Source organism: Urocitellus parryii, chromosome 4, assembly GCF_045843805.1.
Source record: "Urocitellus parryii isolate mUroPar1 chromosome 4, mUroPar1.hap1, whole genome shotgun sequence".
NCBI lineage: Eukaryota > Metazoa > Chordata > Mammalia > Rodentia > Sciuridae > Urocitellus > Urocitellus parryii.
The window spans coordinates 209,934,322-209,952,483 of NC_135534.1; the positions used below are offsets into that span (position 1 = coordinate 209,934,322).

The following is an 18,162-nucleotide window of genomic DNA, read 5'->3' on the forward strand; positions in this document are numbered from 1 at the left end:
ACCTGAGATAAATGCTCAATCTTTGAAAAAGAAAACCACTGTACAAAGTACCAAGCAGCCAGGCATGGGGCAGGAGCTCACAGGCTCCAGGCCAGCCTGGGTGGCTTAGCCAGGCCCTATCTCAAAGTGAAGTAAAAGGCAGGGGTGGCTAGGGACACAGCTCTTGGTAGACACTTGCCTAGCACATGCGCAGCTCTGGGTTACATCCCCAGTACTGCAAAAAAGGAAACAAATACAAAAGCATATCCTCCTATTTAAAGTGGAAATTAATTTCAAAATTCCGAAGAAATGGTCATGTAAAGGAAAATATAATTGTTATTTACAAAAAATCACCAAGGAGGAGACTAAATCTGGCAAATTAAACATCTGCCTGTATTTCTGAACCACACAGACCAGGAAAATTTAAAAGCTGGAAACTCACAGGGCAAAGGAGATAGAAGAGAGCTCAGCAAGAAGGGTTATGGGCAAGCTGGGCCCTGGGAGCTGAGCCAGAGGGGTGGAGGGTGGGAATGAGAGGCCAGTGCCTCCATCCTTGTCCTGGGGCCTGGAGCTGTGAACAGAAGACTGCCTTCCAAAGGCAGAACTGGGCAAGGACGGCCACCCAGTTTCACCCACACCAAGGTATACTCCAGCAGCAGGAACCACCTCTCGTCCTGGGGAAAGAATGCCGGCCTAGGATTCCACATCCAACAGCAGTTCTCTCTGAACAGGAGAGAACCACCAGTAAGAGTGCCACAGGACCTATGCATAGGGGGAGAAAGTGACACAGAAACACGGACACTCAGGAAGCTGACGCGGGGCAAACACGTCCAGGGTCTGCACAAGGTCAAAACTACACCCACCAAATGCCAAGCACCTGATGGTGCAGAACCAAGGCAGAGAACTGCCAGCCCTCCACACAACCAGGGAAATGGCATTGGCTGTCACTGGACTCTACCCCACTAACTGCCCTATTTTACCTACAATCCTCTTGGGAGCAGCAAACACTGGAGGGTTTACTGAAGCTCAATGCGCTCTTCAGTGTAATGTCTTTACATCCTACGGGACCACATGGGGAACAGGCCCTCAGCTCCTCTGCTATGTGGCAATCAAAGTGCCTGGTGACCCAGGCCCTGCAAGTCCGTCAGACACGGTGTCAAGCCACCAACTGCTAGATGTGGAATGGAGGATGTCTGTTATCAAAGCGTTTGCCAGAGTCTGTTGCTTGGATAAAATAACGAATCTCAAACAAAAACTAAAATTTTGGAACATTTGTTTCTACAACCCAAAGCTAGATGGCACCCACAAAAGGTGACATCTAGGAGATCTACTTTGGGTTAAACAGCACTCCACTGGACAGACACCATGTTCCAAAACCATGGATGAGTTGGTTCCAAGACCAAGGAAGAGTGCAAGGAAGACAAAGACTGGGGCTGAACAGGGCAGAAAGCTCACCACTGGGCCAGGATCTGAAGGCAGCAAAAGACCAGAAGATCAGAGGCCCGAAGAGGCCCCATGTCATTAATTACAAAGCAACTGCCTCATGCCCTCTAGGAAAGCTATTTAAAAAACAAAAGGGGCTGTGGCTATGGCTCAGTGGTAGAGCACCCACCTTGCATGTGCAAGGCCCTGGGTTCGATCCTCAGCACCACATAAAAATAAATAAATAACTAAAATAAAATTATTGTGTACAACTACAAAAAAATTTTAAAAAAAGAAAGAAAAGAAAATAACAAGTGCTAGCAAGGATGGGGAAACTGAACCTTCAGAGGTGGCCAGTGGGAAATGGCACGTGCCACAGTACAGGTGAGCCTTGGAAACAGGAACGGGGCAGAAGGCAGACTCAAGAGACCACTCACTGCATGATTCCTTCTACACATGCCCAGGCAGAAGCAGCCAGGGGCTGCCAGGTCTGGGCAGTGATGCTGACAGGCAGGGCTCCCTCCAGGCATGTGAGGTGCTCCGCTGCTGAGACAGTGGGCTGGCCCCACACCTCTAAACGTGCCACACACTTGACTATACACCCTAAAATGGTGAGCTCAGTGCATGTGCGTCCTTTTGGCTGATGGGTTTCTAAGGCTCCATTACGATTCATCTTTGGGAAGCTGCTGCTGTCAAGCTTTGGTGTGATATTGAAGGCAGAAGTGCACACACGTCCAAGAAGATAACAGAAATACCCTCTTCTCTGTTGCAGCATCTATGTGAAGCCAGGTTCTCCTTATAAACTTCAATGAAATACAACATATTATAATCAATTAAATGCAAAAGAGGATAGGAGAATCCAGTTGTCTCCTAGCAAGCCACATACTGAAGATATAAGATATCGCTACTTTCAAATGTTTTCCTTAGGAAAATACAGTTATTCTCACTTTAAAAAAACATCATTTATGTTAACATAAAATGAATTATGTTTACCATTTTTAAATGTTTTAAATTTTCTGGGCTGAGGCTGGGGCTCAGCGGCAGAGCACTTGCCTCGCACATGCGAGACCCTAGGTTCGATTCTCAGCACCACATAAAAATAAATAAGTGAAATAAAGATATTGTGTCCAACCACAATTAAAAAATAAATTTAAAAAAATTAAGGACTTAAAATTATTTAAAATTTTTTTCTTTTTTTAATTCCTAATATGGAAAATACTATCAGATCGAACTTTTCTTAAAAAGCTCTTTAAGGCCCGCAATAATCTTAAAGGATTAAGAGCGTAAAGGGGCCATCCACCAGTTTGAAAATTTTGGTCAGTACAAAAAAGAACAAAAACTGAAAAATACGTAAGCAAACATTGAAGACTTTTATTCTCAATGCTAACTGCTTTAAAAGGTAACTGGCGCTTAGAGCAGAACTGCATGACCAATCAGGGCTGCCGTGAAATGAAGGGTGATAGCAGCCCCAAAGCCCCAGGGACAGCGTCCTTCTCTGTCCTGGAGTAGATGGTGCTTGCAGCAGCCATGGCCATCTGAAAATGCAGAGTGCCACAAAGAAGCAACCTAAGAAACACAGGAGGTGTCACGAAGTGCTGAAAATACTCAGCCCAGCCAGGCCCTGTGGGCCACTGCCATCCCAGCTTCCCAGGAGGCTGAGGCAGAGGAGCACAAGGTGGAAGCAACCCGGCAAGCCCTGGGAAGCAGCTCGATGGTACAGCTCTTCAGCCCAAGGCGAGACAAAGAAGCCAGAAAGGACAGTAAGTCTGCACTGATCAGGGTCAATGTGACTGGTCTGAACACTGCACGAGGAAGCACGTCCTCAGGTGAAAGGGCAAGGCCAGCTACGGGCACACAAGGAACATCCAGGAAGAGACCAGCCAGGGAGAGGGAAAAGGCCACCTGACATGTCGCAAAGGAGAATATTGGGACAAAGACATCACTGGTGATAAAAGGGACATTTCTTGAAGCTGGGCACGATGGCACACACCTGTAATTCCAGCAGCTCAGGAAGCTGAGGCAAGAGGATTGCATGTTCAAAGCCAGGCTCAGTAACTTAGTGAAGCCCTATCTCAAAATTTAAAAAAAGGGCTGGGGATGTGACTCAGTGGTAAAACACCCTGGGTTCAATCCCTGGTACCAAAATAAATAAATAAATACATACATACATACATACAAATAAAAAGACTAAAATGCGTGAACCCAATAACAGACTGAAAATACTAAAAAAAAAAAAGCAAAACCTGGCAGAACTGAAGCAGGATGCAAATCAGGCTCCAGGGGAGGCTTCACACTCCTCTCCTCTCCGAGTGACCAGATGACAGGCCCAGGAGACAGCCAGCCACCAAGATTGCAGCAGACACAACCCCCACACCAACCCAGGGGCTGACACCCATGCCTCAGAACAGGCCTCCCCATTCAGGGTGAGACACACAGTGCACATTCTCAGGCCACAGGGTTAAACTAGAAATCAAAGACACAAAAAGATGTCTGGAACCCCCTCCAAATATTCAAGATTAGGCAAAAGCTTTCCAGATAACCCACCAATAAAACAAGAATTCACCAGTGAAACTAAAAATAATATAATACATAAAAACACATAAGACACAGCAAAAGCGCTGCATGGAAGAGTCAACAGCTCTGAACGCTCACATGGGCATGGAGGAAGGGCTGGATGACTGGCTTCAGCTGACCACTCACGTCAGGACTTCACTGCCCGCTTCCAAGTCCCGGTAGACAGGTGCACGCTCATCACAGAGGGCCTACGTGAGGAGGGGCACGCTCACCACCTGGGCCCGACGTGTTAGGTGTCGGCCACCTGGACTACAGCACCAGCCCACCCGACAAACACATACTGTTCCGATGTGCCAACCCAAAACTAAGACAAAAGGAATAGGGAAAATAAAGAAGAGCAAATTAAAGAAAAAATGGAAAAAACAAAAACTAACAAAGAAAATGGACAAAATGATAGGGGAAACCCAATAAAAATGACAAGCAGATATTTTAGACTAATAATGCTGATAAACCAGAACAACTGAAGGAACAAATCACCAGGTTCAAGAAACCAAGAGGGGACAGCACCACAGACTGTAGAGACACTAAAAGGATAAAAAGTGAAATGTATGGGCCTGGAAGGAAGCTCAGAGGTAGGGTGTGTGCCCTGCGTGCCCGCAGCCCTGGCTTTGGTTGCCAGCACTAGAGGGAAAAAAAGAACTTTATCCAGACAAATCCAACTACTTACTTAAAACTGACACATTTCTTAACAAAATCTAAACCTTTTCTATTCAAATTGGATAGAAAACCTAAATACCTTTAAATATTTAATTTGCTCTTCTATTTAACTAGGAGATAAAATTAGGGAGATAAAAGTGTGTACCACTGCTTAGGACACAACCAAAGACATTAAAACTAAAAGTCCAGGGACAAATTCAGAAACTCTATACAAGATGCCACCTGAAAATCTACAGCCATGCTCAAATAGGGCATGCTGACAGACTGTGAGCCTCAGCACTGGTAACACTGATAACTGCTCTAGATTTAACACATTCCCACTCAAAATCCCAGCAAATGCCCTTTGCGGGAAATGCCAAGCTGATGTGAATGTGCAGACCTAGAACAGCTAGAATGATTATTGTTTAACAAAAGGGCATAGTTCAAGACCTATATTATCTCACCACAGACTTACAAGTACTACCACAGTCTGGATCAACCATAGACTGTCTGACGCAGCCAGGAAATTAAGTCACACAGATTCGTGGAAAAGATGTTAAGCATCCAACACAGACTCGCTGGTTTTCCCACAGCCACCACTGTGAAGCAAAGGAGAATGGAAGATGCCCTCCAGAGAGGGCCTCAGAACTGCCTCTGCACAGGAGCCAGAAACCTCACACCCTCATGCACAGTGAATGAACTCAGAAGGGGTCAGGGATGCCAGCACAAGAACTGAGACCATGGCACAGCCAGCGGGGATAGGCAGAGATTTCTAAGATAGAAGCACTGCAATGTGGGCTGACAGGGCTCAGGAGCCTGTGCTTTTCAACAGACCAACTAAGAAAATGGTGAGGAGGACTGGGGTATACTGCAATGCAGGACAAGGCTTGATCCCCAGTACCACACAGGAGGAGGGAGGGAGGAGGGAGGGAGGAGACCAGACTGGGAGTAGACCAGACTGAGAAGGCACTGGATTCCCAGTACATACAGTGTTCCAAATTATCACAACTTGATAATAAGACAAATAGTCAATTAAAACGAGTGAAAACAAGTGATGCACACCTGTGATCCTAGCAACTCAGGAGGATCACAGTTCCAGCCTGGCCTGAGCAATGCAGTGAGGCCCTGTCTCAAAATACAATAAAAAGGGGTAAGGGTATGGCTCAGTGGTAGAGTGCCCTGGGTCCAATCCCCAGTACTGGAAAAAATAAAGTAAAGGTAAAGTAAATAAGGGTAGAATACCTGAAAAGGCACCTGATAAAAAAGCACAGACATCTCTCCCAGGTACACACATAGGAAAGCACAGGAGAACCCACCTCAGGAGAACCTCACTCCACAGCTGAAGTGAAGACTGCACCAAACATGGGCTCAACAGCACGGCCACTGAAACTCTGCCTTGCCAGTGGAGTTTAAAGGACACAGCCACTCTGGAAAGCGTTCAGATAGCTGCTTCTAAACTATGGTTCAAATATACTGCTATATTTAAGTTACATACACGTATCATGTGATCTAAACATTTACTTGAACGCATGAAAACACATCAGCACACAGAGATGTGCACCAAACAGACTCCTTGAACCTATATCAAAATAGACAACATCAGCTGGGCACGGTGGCACAGGTCTGTAATCCCAGCAGCTCAGGAGGCTGAGACAGGAGGACTGCAAGTTCAAAGCCAGCCTCAGCAATGCTGATGTGCTTAGCAGCTCAGTGAGACCCTGTCTCTAAATAAAATACAAAATAGGGCTGGGGATGTGGCTCAGTTGCTGAGTGCCCCTGAGTTCAATCCCCAGTACCAAAAAATAAATAAACATCAGCAACAACCCAAGTGCCCATCAACAGGGGATGATAAATCATGGTGCATTTATATAACAGAATTCCAAGCACAAAAACAGCAAACTGCTGATGGATGCTCAATCAAAGAGGCTAGACCCAGGAAGATCACACAGCGCAAAACATTTTATTAAAACAAATCCCCATGAACAAAGCAGATCGGCAGTGCCTAGGGGTCAGCTGCACAGGAGCACAAAGCAGGGTTCCACAGGTGGCAAAACACAGCCTCCATCCTAGTGGCTATTAAACGGTCAGCCAACATGATGGCCACACTGCAATGCCAGATGCTTGGGAGGCTGAGGCAGGAGGATCACACGTTCAAGCCAGCCTGGGCAACTTGGCCTGACCCTGTCTCAAAATAAAATTTTTTAAAAGGGCTGGGGATTTAGTTCAGTGGTAGAGCTTGTCTAGCATGTGTGAGGCAGAGTTCTATCCCCAGCACCATCAAAAAAAAAAAAAAAAGGTTACTGTCACTTGTCAAAACGCAAAGAATCACATCCATTTGTTACATACAAGTTATATCTCAGTAAGGCATTTTTTCAAAATAGAAAAAGAAAGCAATGGCCTGGCCAGCAATAAAAACTAAAAAGAACCTCTGGAAGGCAGACCTTGGTGAAACCTTGGAAAACCCAGGAAAAAAGAGAACCCAAATACCTAACCACCACAGAGATGTTTCAGGAACCCACAAGGACGGCTTGGCTGCTGCAGTCCCAGACAAAGGACAGCTACACAGCACTCCCGGGTGCCGTGCCGAAAGGTAGTGTCTCAGAGGTACACAGGGTGTGCAAGGAACCAAGGTTCAGGCCAAGAGGAGGCAAAGGCAAGTCCAAGATGGCAGACATGTAGACAGCCTAGGCTGCCACCATCTCAGTGGGGGCAGGACGGGGTCCCAGAGGGATGCCACAAGAAAAGGATCTCGGCTCACTAGACAGGCCTTGAAGCTGCTGAAGACTGGGAGGCCTCGGAGGTGCGCTTGGGAGAGGACCCCAGAAGGGCAGTGCACATGGGGAAGCCTGAAGGATGCTCCATCTTACTGACCAGGGAGTCCCACCTGAAAACACTGGGAGGTGTGTGCAGTCTGCACACTGGTGGCAGCAGAGGACCCCAGTTGACAGGAAGCCCAGGAACCGAGAGTGGGAGAGCACACAAGGCCCCCAGCGCACCACAGCCACACCAGGCACAGCCTGGCAAGGTGAGCCTGAGCTCCTCTGGATATGCCAAGGAAGCAGCCAGCTACACCGGGCTGGGAAAGAAGAGGCCATGATAACAGACAAGAAACAGCACTCGGGGGAAGAAGGGAACACCCGCCACTCAACCTCAAGTCTGATCCAGGAGAAGGGGCCGGGGACAGAGGCCACAGGAGCTGCGAGCATCGTAGCACAATCCAGGTCAGTAGCTGTGTCCACTGGGGACAAGCCAGGAGGAAGCCAGATGCAATGGTATGTACCTGTGATCCCAGCTGCTCAGGAGGCTGAGGCAGAAGGATTGCTTGAACCCAGGAGTTCAAGGCCAGCCTGAGCAGTATACCAAGATCTAACTCAAAGAAAATAAGAAATGCATATGGTGTGACATCTGCAAATTAAAAAAAAAAAAAAATACATCATCATAGCCAGGCATGGGGGTACACCAGTGGCCTCAGCGACTCAGGAAGCTGAGGCAGGAGGACTGCTTAAACCTAGCCTGAGCAATATGGCCAGATCCTGTATTAAGAACAAAAAAACCAAGCTGGGTGTGGTGGCACATGCCTGTAATCCCAGTGAATCAAGAGACTGAGGTAGGAGGATGGCAAGTTCAAGACCAGCCACAGCAACTTGGTGAGACCCTGTTGCAAAGTAAAAATAAAAAGGGCTGGGGATGTGGCTCAGTAGTTAAGCACCCCTGGTTCAACCCACAGAACCAAAAAAACAAAAAAAAGGGATATAGAAGACAGAAAAACCCATAGGGATGATGTGGCCTCTGGAACACATGGATATGAACTTGTAAACATCTGCCATGTCCATGGGCAACAGGGGCAGGAACCTCAGAAAACCGTGTATAAACACATGCAAACACTGGAGAAACCTGACCAAACAGGGAGGGAGAAATGTGCTCCTTCCCAAAGGAACACAGGCTTTATCCTGTGGGGAGAGTCACCTTTCAAAGGGGCAAGTATTTATTAATGACATCCAATTTATGGAAGAATTGGGAGACAGGGCACCCAGAAAGGCTAATGGCATGATAAAAACACACAAGATCAGATCTGGCAAGACAAGCAGAGCAATTAAAAATGAACACTTGCACCACAACCATTCCCTTGCTGAAACATGGTCTGAGGAAATGCTGGAGACTGTCCAAGAGGCAGTGCAGAGAAGAGAGACAGCCTCCATCAGCGGGGGTCAGCCGGGTGGCAGGGAGACGCCCGCTGCCCTCACCGACCCAACCGTGACTTACCTGGGGTATGCTTAGATAAGGTCCAACTGTGTCTCTAAGTCTACATGTAACCCACATAAACAAAAACTGTAAGGACCATCAGAATGTCAACCATTTTCACATGGTAAGATCATGGGTCAGTTACGTTTGTCCTTTCACCCATTCATAGTTTCTGAATTTTCTGTAAAAACCATATCATTTGTTTTATAGTAAGTCAAAAACTGAATATTTGTCCACAGGAAGATCCTGCTAGGGTTTCAGAAATGTCCTGAAGCTCAGTTTCCAATCCCATTTTTAACCAAGTTCCTACAGCACCTCCCCCTGGCACTGGCCTCATATGAGACATGGTGCCCACCTCCAGAGGCGCCCTTACAGGCAGAGATGGCGCTAACCAGCATCCAGGTCCAAACTAGGCCCAGAGGCTCCAAAGTGAGACCCAGCAAAGACAGCAGCACTCACCTTCCCCTGCCACAAGATCACAGGTGTAAGGGAGCCGGACAACCCACCTGATCCCCCAAACTCTCATCTGGAACACAAATCAATTCAAGAACAAGGTGACTATCTGAGCAGAAGTCCCAGTACAAGCCTTTCCCAATTCCTGACACCAATCTGCTTGTCATAGCAGTTTGAGGGGAGCCGGCAAAGGGAGCCATTAGTCCAGCTTTTGCACACGCACACACTTTATAAGCAAAGAATTTAAAAGGTCTCACAGGGTCACATCTTCAAGCACGCTGAGGTAACTTCACATGGGGCTGCACAATCTTGTCTCCTTTGGCTCCTGATGCCCACTCAAACACCGTTTACAAATAAGGATGCTTACAAACCACAGACTTTGGGAAGGTAAACTCGTGAATAAGTACACATACTAAAGATGAAAGCTCTTCATGTGTATTGTATAAAAACTGCACTGTAAATTTCTAAATGTGAGTAAGCTGGGCACGGTGGCACACATCTGTAATCCCAGTGGCCTGGGAGGCTAAGGCAGAAGGATCATAAGTTCAAAGCCAGCCTCAGCAACTTAGGGAGACCCTGTCTCAAAATAAAAAACAAAAAAGGGCTGAGGATGTAGCTCAGTAGTTAAGTGCCCCTGGGTTCAATCCCTGGTACCAAAAAAAAAAAAAAAAAAAAAAGCTTTTAAATGTAAAAGGGAAAAACAATATTTAACAAGAAGACACCATGTGCCTCCTAAGAATCAATGTTTTCTAAAACTGAGCTGCACACAGATGCCAAAGATAAAATGAGGATCCATTCATTTGTTTCAACCATACCCATGTACTGCATTTTCAAAGACCACTCATCTTGCTCACTCTGGATGCCCAGGAGAAAGGCCTGTTGTGTTTTTAAACTATTGCAGACACCTTGCTGGTCACAGCATCCAGTAGTCCCAAATGATAAGACCCAGCAGCCAGGTCCCTGCCTGAGAGTCAGTATGTGCTCTCAGGGAAGGAGGGCCCAGCAGGCGCTCACCTTGTTGATCCAGAACACCATGGCATCCTCGAGGTCGTAGGGAAGTTCTTTCGAGGCGCTGAATGTAGAGAAGCGCTTGACGCTGGCCACCACCTTCTCGATGCTGATCATCTCCACGGTGTAGGCCATCATCAGGGCATCCACCATGGCCATGTGGGCACTCTGGAGCAGAGGCCTCAGTCAGTACTCCTCTTCCACCAGGTCCCGCATGGGAACCCACCCAGATAGCCCTTTTCCACCCTCCCCGTGGGAAGAGACGCTCACTCCAGTGCACATGCCCCTCACTGCATCACACCTGGGCTCTGGCCCGCCAGCCTCAGGGTGGTCAGGAAGCAGAGCATCCTTTCTCAAGCAAGGCCAGCACCTGGGCTGGGTGGGTTCCAGCCCCTCATCTCCTTAGCCCCAGCAGCCCATGAGCTTCCCTGGCAGGTGGAATACTGCCTAGTGCACGCCCATGTGGGAAAGCTGTGAGAAGAGGCTGCCCAGGCCCACGCCAACACATGCCTCCAGCTGCCACCCCAAGCCCATGCACAAAGTACGCCTTCTCACGGGGCACCAAGAACCTTCTCTTCATCTACAACAGGCACCCTTCCAGTGAGAAAGACCACAGAATACAGAATGCCATGACGTGCCCGAAAGGGGAAATGTAGGGTACCAAAAGGCACTGGAACAGGACAGGCAGCAGGGGGGCCGTGGACAGGGCCTGCTCAGGGGAGAGCTTCAGTGGCACTAGAAGACCCACAGGACAGACACGTAGCCACCTAACAGGAAGGCCTCCACAAGGACTTGTGGGCCACTGCAGTGGCCTCAGTGCCTCTGTTCACAAGCCCGCTCCCTCCTGCTGCCAGAGAGTCTACACATGTGAAAAGACACAAGCCACTAAGAGCCATCAATGCCCATGTGCCAGCCTCGCCTCTTGTATGCCTGTTCACAGGGCACTATGCCTCGCCCATGCGGCCAACTGCAGAGGACAGGGTGTGCCCACTACAGACACTCACCATCTTTATGGGCGCGTGGCCCAGGTCTGCATCTGTCACAGGGGTGTCGTCACTCTCCATCACATAGATGCCCTTTCGGGACAGAGCCTGGATGACAGACTGGTGTCCTTGCAAGGTGGCTGCCTGGTCCCCCTTCAGGATGAGGCTGCAGACACGGCAGTACAGCTCACTGGACAGGAGCAGCTTGATAACAGGTGGCTTAATGTGCTCCTGCTCATACTGGTCAATGTAGAAGGGGTCTCTGAGGTCCTCGGGGATGTTGTCTAGAGCAAAGAAAGAGCACCGTGAGTGAGGTGCACACAGGGGACGCCTGCCAGCAGGGCGAGTGTGCACAGGGGGCGAGGTGCTGCCAAGACAGCACTCTGGATGGCTGCAGCCAGGCCAAGACCTAGGCTCAACAGTTTCCCCCTCTCCATGCCAACATGTACACAGCTCCACCCTGCGAGGAACGCAGCAGCGCATGCTCTACACAATGGCCCGCCACCATGGGGCTGCTCTGCATCCACGGCACACCACAGCGCATGCGTCTGGAGGTGTCTGTGGGGCCAGGGGAAACCAGGATCAGCCGGTTGGGGCCCAGGGAGGGCTCTGGGAGGCAGTTCAGCAGGTCCTCTTTCTGACATCACAACCACAGGGGCACCTGAGCCACTGGAGCCACAAAGGGGCAGCGGCAGCCAGGCTCTTCTCAGTTGTGTAGATTAGCAGACCACGCCACAGAATCACCACTGTGACTCCACCCAATATGGCCCTGTCCTTGCATCCAGCTAAGAAAACCCAGGCACAGAGAGGAACAACATGCCCAAGGTCACCAGAGGCCAAAACCAACTCTGAAGCAGGGGGCCAAACGCACATGTGCCAAGTAAGTGCACCACCGCCACGACAGTTCTGCCCTATATACCGCCCAGCTTGCTCCTCAGACTCATCTGCAAGAGGTCAGCAGCTGTCCCACAGAGGGAGGTCTCTACAGCCAATCTAAGAGCACCGAGTCCCACAAACCTAACCCACTCAGTCTGAGACAGTGCAGGCTGCAGCACTTCTGAACTGTCCACACCTCCACAAGTGTTTAGAAAGAGCCACCATTCCCGAGGAAGGCCAGTGCTGAAATCACTAACGTACCAGGGAGGCTCATGCTTCAGGGAGGCTCATGCTTCCTGAGTCAGGCCCCGCCTGAGCAGAGCAGAGCAGATCCTTTTTCAAAGGCCTCTCTCTCCCTCTGTTCCTGTCTCCTTTTGTTTCTCATGGGTGCTGTTTTCTGAGCCCCAGGCCACTTAACATGGGTCTGTGGATCCTCATTGCAGCCCCAGTCTCAACTCCTGGCTCTCAGTTTCTTCTTTCTGAGTGTGGCCAGCCAGCATTCACATGGCACTCTAGTTTTAAAGCACTGAGATGCTTAGTGACCACAGCAGCCCTGAGGGTAGACAGGGCAAGTCAGCTCCAACTCTGGAAGGCTACAGTGGTTCTGCTAAGCTCAGAGAGTGTCACCAGGGCCAACCTCACACTCGCTGACTACCCTGGAAAGCCACCTAGTTTGAAGTCACCTGTAGCTCTGAACAAAACAGACCACATCAATGACAGAAGGACAGGCTCCAGCATGCAGCACCGTAGGAGGGCCTTTGGCTTGCTGTGCTTCACTAAGCAGTCCAGGAAAGCCCTGCCCCAGAGATGGGAGCAGGGACAAAAGAAGGCAAGGGGCACCCACATATGGGAGCAATATGTCCTGGGGGGAAAGTGCACAGACCTGATGTCCTTGACATTTACCAGGGAGCAGCTATTTTAAACAGCTTCATAGATGCCTTCAATCTCTTTCTATTTTTCGTTTGTTTTTCATTTCTTCTGCAATCCAGTAATGCAGATTGTCAGAACTATTTATTCACTCAACAATTAGCAAGCACCTCTGTGAGCCAGGAAGGTACAAAAAATGCTAGGAAGCCAGGAGGGGGCAAGAGACACTGCCTTGGGCTGATGCTGAAGAAGATGCCAAAGTCAGCAGGCAACTTCCCAGGTGCAGAGGAAGCACACAGGGAGGGGTCAGCAGACAGCCTAGCACTGAGGGGGGGCGGTGAGCTGTGCAGGTGGCCAAACTTCCAGGTGAAAGGAAAAATGTTCCAATGACCCTTGCCTGGCAAGTTTAGGGAACTCAAACTCAGTGCTTCACAAACTTGCTCATAGACTTTTTTGTTGTTGTTGGATAGAATGCCTTTATTTTGTTTATTTCTATGTGGTGCTGAGAATCAAGCCCAGGACCTCACAAGTGCTAGGTGAGCACTGTCCCACCAAGCTAAGCCCCAGCCCTGTTCATAGACTCTTAACTGAGCACCTGCTACACGCCTGCCCTCTCTGTGGGCTGTCAGGGAACGGGCAAGCTGAGGCACTCAGGGCACACAGCAAGGGAATGGACTAGGTCAGGTTGGGTCAGGGGCTGGGGAAGCTGGAAGAAAAAGAGTTACTTAACACCTGCTTGTCTTCCCCGTGCAAAGTGAAGGATGGGCTGGACACCAGGAGGCAGCTGTGGTCCCGCCTTCTCCAGCAACACCCCCTGCCTGCCTAGAGTTTCCACCCAGTTAATCCCTGCCAGGGTATTAATGCACTGACTGGGTTAAGGCTCTCATAACCCAATCATCTCACCTCACAATGTTCTTATGTTGTCTCTCACATGAGCCTGGGGGACTCCTCACATTCAGAGAGTGGGCATGAAAGACCATTTGGATCTGTATATGAGGTCCTAGACACCCCAAGTGGCCGCATGTGAAATCCAATGCAGCCATACAGCAATTCCAAGAGCTACACCAACAGTCTGGGTTTCACACTGGCACTCCACGACCACCCAGCAGGGCCACAGGGTAGACGGTGAGCTGCAGCCAACAACCTGGTGGGCCAGCTGCTAAAGCCAGCAAGACCAGCCTCTCCCAGCTTTCCAATAAGCCCAGAGCTGCAAAGCAGAATCTCTCAGACATCCACACATCACCCACAATAACGCAAGGAAGAAAGAACAAGCAGGGAAACCCAAGGCCCCCAAAAGAAACACTATCAGTAGAAGCCGGACGGCGGAACTGCCCTACAAAGGCTTTAGAGAAAGCATCTGTATGTGCTTCCCACAGTAAGGGCAACCTCTGAGATAAACAACACTAACACAAAACACAAAACTCTGGGGACAGAGAAGCCTGTGAGGGAAACCAAAAGCCAGGTGCCGGAGAACAGAAAGATGGGCAGGAACTCGCACAGCCTTCCACCTTCCCCAGCAAGGCTTGGCTTCCCCTTGGGGCCAGCTCAGCATCCCCAGACACCAGATCCTCCCGACACAGGGGACCAACCTGAGCAGAGGGCTCACCATGCACAACCACCTGCCACCCTCATCAGGCCTCATGGCCACAGTGCAGGGACAGCTCTTCCAGGAGGACAGGGCCATCCTACATGTATCCCAGTCACCCCTGAGACTGAGACACAGACAAGTAACCGGTCGGAACACAGGGAAGTAAGAACCAGCCGTGGCACCCGAGCACAGGAGTCCCTTAGACCACGTGGGAGGTCCACTTCCAGGATTCTGGCCAGCAAGCAGAGAGCAGCGTGACCATAACCCCTGCTCGAGGCTGTGTCAGCCCAGCCACATCCAGGGGAACCAGAGTCCTGAGAGCCAAGGCAGAGGCCATTTCACCTGAGACACTATCGCTCTCTCCTGGTTTCCCTCTTCTTTCCTAGAAGAGGTGGCAGGAAAGTGCAGCCACACTTCCAGCACCTAGCTCGCTTCTAGGGACAAAGTTAGGACCCACGGGCCTGTCTGGTGGAACCACCACACACTTTGGAACGGAGCCAAGGACCTGGGCCAGCTCTGGAGCCTCCTGAGGTGGGAGGGCGCGACAGCTGCAAGCAGATCTCAATGCCCCCTGCAGGAGGATGCCACCTTGGGCCTCAGATTATTCCCACACTTCCAAATACAATGTTTGGTGCCCAAAGAAAAATAAGCAGGTGGGCAAAATGACAAGACAGGGTGAGCAAAGGCAGCAGCATCAAGGGGCAACAGAGGCGGTGCCCCACAGTGGACAGACTTGAGTAGTGCAGCCTCTCCCCATGGCCTACAACCAAAGCCTCTGAGGGCTCTGCAAAGTGGGCAACAGCAGGCACAGTGGGGAGGGCAGCCACTGTGGACCTGAGGGTGCCCAGCCACAGGACTGCGATGGGACCAGTGAATCCCAAGAGAAACCTTGCCCTCTGGGCCTCCCCAGGAGAGGAACCCCTAAAGCTGGAGAGTGGGGTGTTTCCCTTTTCTCTCCCACCCTGTGTCTGTCACCCTACTCACAGTAGCCGAAACTGCCTTTCTAGCCAGAGGGTAAGGTGCAGGGGTGACTGGGAGCCACAGAGTGTGGTGGGTCCCAACCATGTGTAGGAGCTGGGCCATTATGGGCAGGCTCCTGAGCTGTATGCCTAGGATGGACCCAAAGGCACCACAAAGGCCTTGAGAGGGGACTGATCCTTGAATCTCTGCCCATGTGGCCAGGTTACCACTACCCAGCTGCAAAGGAAGAAGATCCACATTCACCACAGGAGATAAACAGTACCCAGCAAAGAACCTCACCCCATGGTGATCAAAACATCCAGGACACAGCCCATAACCACCCAGCATACAAAGAACTGAGAAAACATGACCAGTCCTCAAGGAAAAAGGCAACTGACAGGCCCCAGCTTCGAGAGGGCCCAGATGGTGGGGCTATCTAAGACCATGGCCAGTTCTAGAAGCGACAAGCAAAACTCTTAAAGTCAGTGGGAAACTGAAGTTCTCAGCAGAGAAGGGCCTAGTGGGAGCAGATTGAAATAAAAACAAGAGCAACAAATTCAAATTCCACAACTTTTAAAAAAAATTAAAAAACAACAACAACAACAACACAGAATTCACAAGGAAGAAACAAGACCTCAGGAGCTACAGTGTGAGCCATCAGCCACAAATCTAAAGTACCGTGTTTAAGACAGTGGAGGGGAAAAGACTGGAAGGAATTTTAGCAGAAAAGTGGAAAGGCTATTTTCAAAAAGAAGGAAAAAGACCCTGACAAGTTAGAGAAAGGACAAAATAGAAATTCTAGAGCAGGGGTTTGGTTTTATGCAATGGATTGTTGAACAGGTCAGACTGAGATAAATGTAAGTGGAAAACAACGAGACAAAGAAGTAGAAAGACGACCAGGAAGTGGACGACAGACCCATCGGTGCTTCGGAACTGCACCTGGAGGCCAGGAAAAGAAAGTCACGAGCAGAAGCAGCACTTTAACAGATACTGGATGAAAATGTCCTGGTACTTGTAAAATTCACAAAACCACATCTTCAAGAAGCACTACAAAATGCCAGCAGGACTAAAAAAAGAAACCCACACATCAAAGACAGCACAGAGATGCTGATGGACCCAAAGACAGATGCTTTTTAAAGCAGCTAGAAGGGGTTTCTGATCAGACCAGGAGAGCAGGCTGATCTCTGCCTCCTCCTCTGCACAGAGAACAGCTACAAACCCCAGAATAGTTCAAAGGCAAGAGGGGGATGCTGGTTGGGGCACAGGCCTAGAGAGGGACACCTCACCCCCAGCCAGCAGGGGCCAGTCCTGGTGTCTGCTGACTCCCGGTAGAGCAAACCTGGCAGCGGGCAGCTTATCCCGGCCCAGACTCAAAGGGGCAGGGGATTAATAGAAGGCCCCTATAAAATAAGCAGCCAGGGGACCCTAGCAAGAGATGGCACGATAGAAAACCAGCCAGACCTGCTCTTCCTCCCCATCAGGCCTAAAACACCCCTCCCCAAAGCCAGAGTCACCTGTGCCAGGGGAACCCGGCAAGTAGTGTCCCACCATAAGCACGTGGTCAAGAAGATAGTCTCTTTCCCTGTCAGTCATGAGGGGCCTCCCCCCATGCTCCCACAAAGGAAACCACCCCATAACCAATGCTTGGGAAACATGCTCCATTACTAGAGGCAGGACCGAAAACCACAGTGAGCCCCACAAAGCTCCTCCTGCCCTCAGCCACACCAGAAGGGCCCAGTGGGAGCAGACTAAAATAGCACAAGGCTTGGAGACGGTGCCACGCTGGACCACAGTCCACAAAAGGAGGCCATGGCTGCAAGCAAACCTCAACAGGGCACTGCTGCTAAAATAAAAGAAACCTAAGAACCCAAAATCTTCTAACACAACAGCCAAAGTCTCCAGGAAATAATTGAAAACCATATTAATAAGAAAAGATGATCAACTGACCCAAACCCCAAGATGATTCAAATGTAGTAATTATCTGACGAGAATTTTAAAGCAACTATAATGATTCTACAAGATATAACAAATTCTGAAACAAAATTAGAAAATTTCAACACAGAAAGAAATTTTTTAAAAGCATCAAATATAGAAATAAAAAATATAGCAACAGACATTTAAAAACTCACTGGAAGGATTCAACTGCAGGACAATGATGACAGAAGACACAATCACTGAACCTGAGGTCAGCAGCATCCACCCACCTGAACAGCAGACAGAAAACTGGAAGAGTGGGGGAAGAGCTGAGGGACCTCGGGGGGAGCAACCAAAGGCCAGCTGTGTGCTTCCTGAGCCCAGGAGAGGGGAAAGCACAAAGCTGAAGAGCACTGGCAGCACGATGGCTGAGCCCTGCCCACGCATAGCTGATGGTATAAACCCACCAATTTCAAGATAAAGTATTAACTCCAAGTAGGAAGAACCCAGAGAGACATGTGCCAAGACACATTGTATTCACACTTCTAAACTACAAATATTTTGAAGCAGCCACACAGAGAGGGCACACTGCATAAAGAGGGTCACCCCCTCCAAAAACTCCAATGGCAGGGGATCTCATCTGAAGCCATGGCAGCCACG

The 18,162-nt window shown here is 49.5% G+C and overlaps 1 protein-coding gene across 3 annotated transcripts in view; it reads right to left on the minus strand.

The window, feature by feature from the left end:
* The window catches only part of Camsap1 (calmodulin regulated spectrin associated protein 1), a 58,403-nt gene that overhangs the window by 29,055 nt on the left and 11,186 nt on the right, over positions 1–18,162 (minus strand). For all 3 annotated transcript variants that reach the window (XM_077797174.1, XM_026395591.2, XM_077797175.1), the window contains exons 2-3: positions 11,319–11,581; positions 10,321–10,482 (exon numbers count right to left, since the gene is read on the minus strand). In XM_077797174.1, the coding sequence (XP_077653300.1) occupies positions 10,321–10,482; positions 11,319–11,581 (425 nt within the window). The remainder of the gene's footprint in view (positions 1–10,320; positions 10,483–11,318; positions 11,582–18,162) is intronic.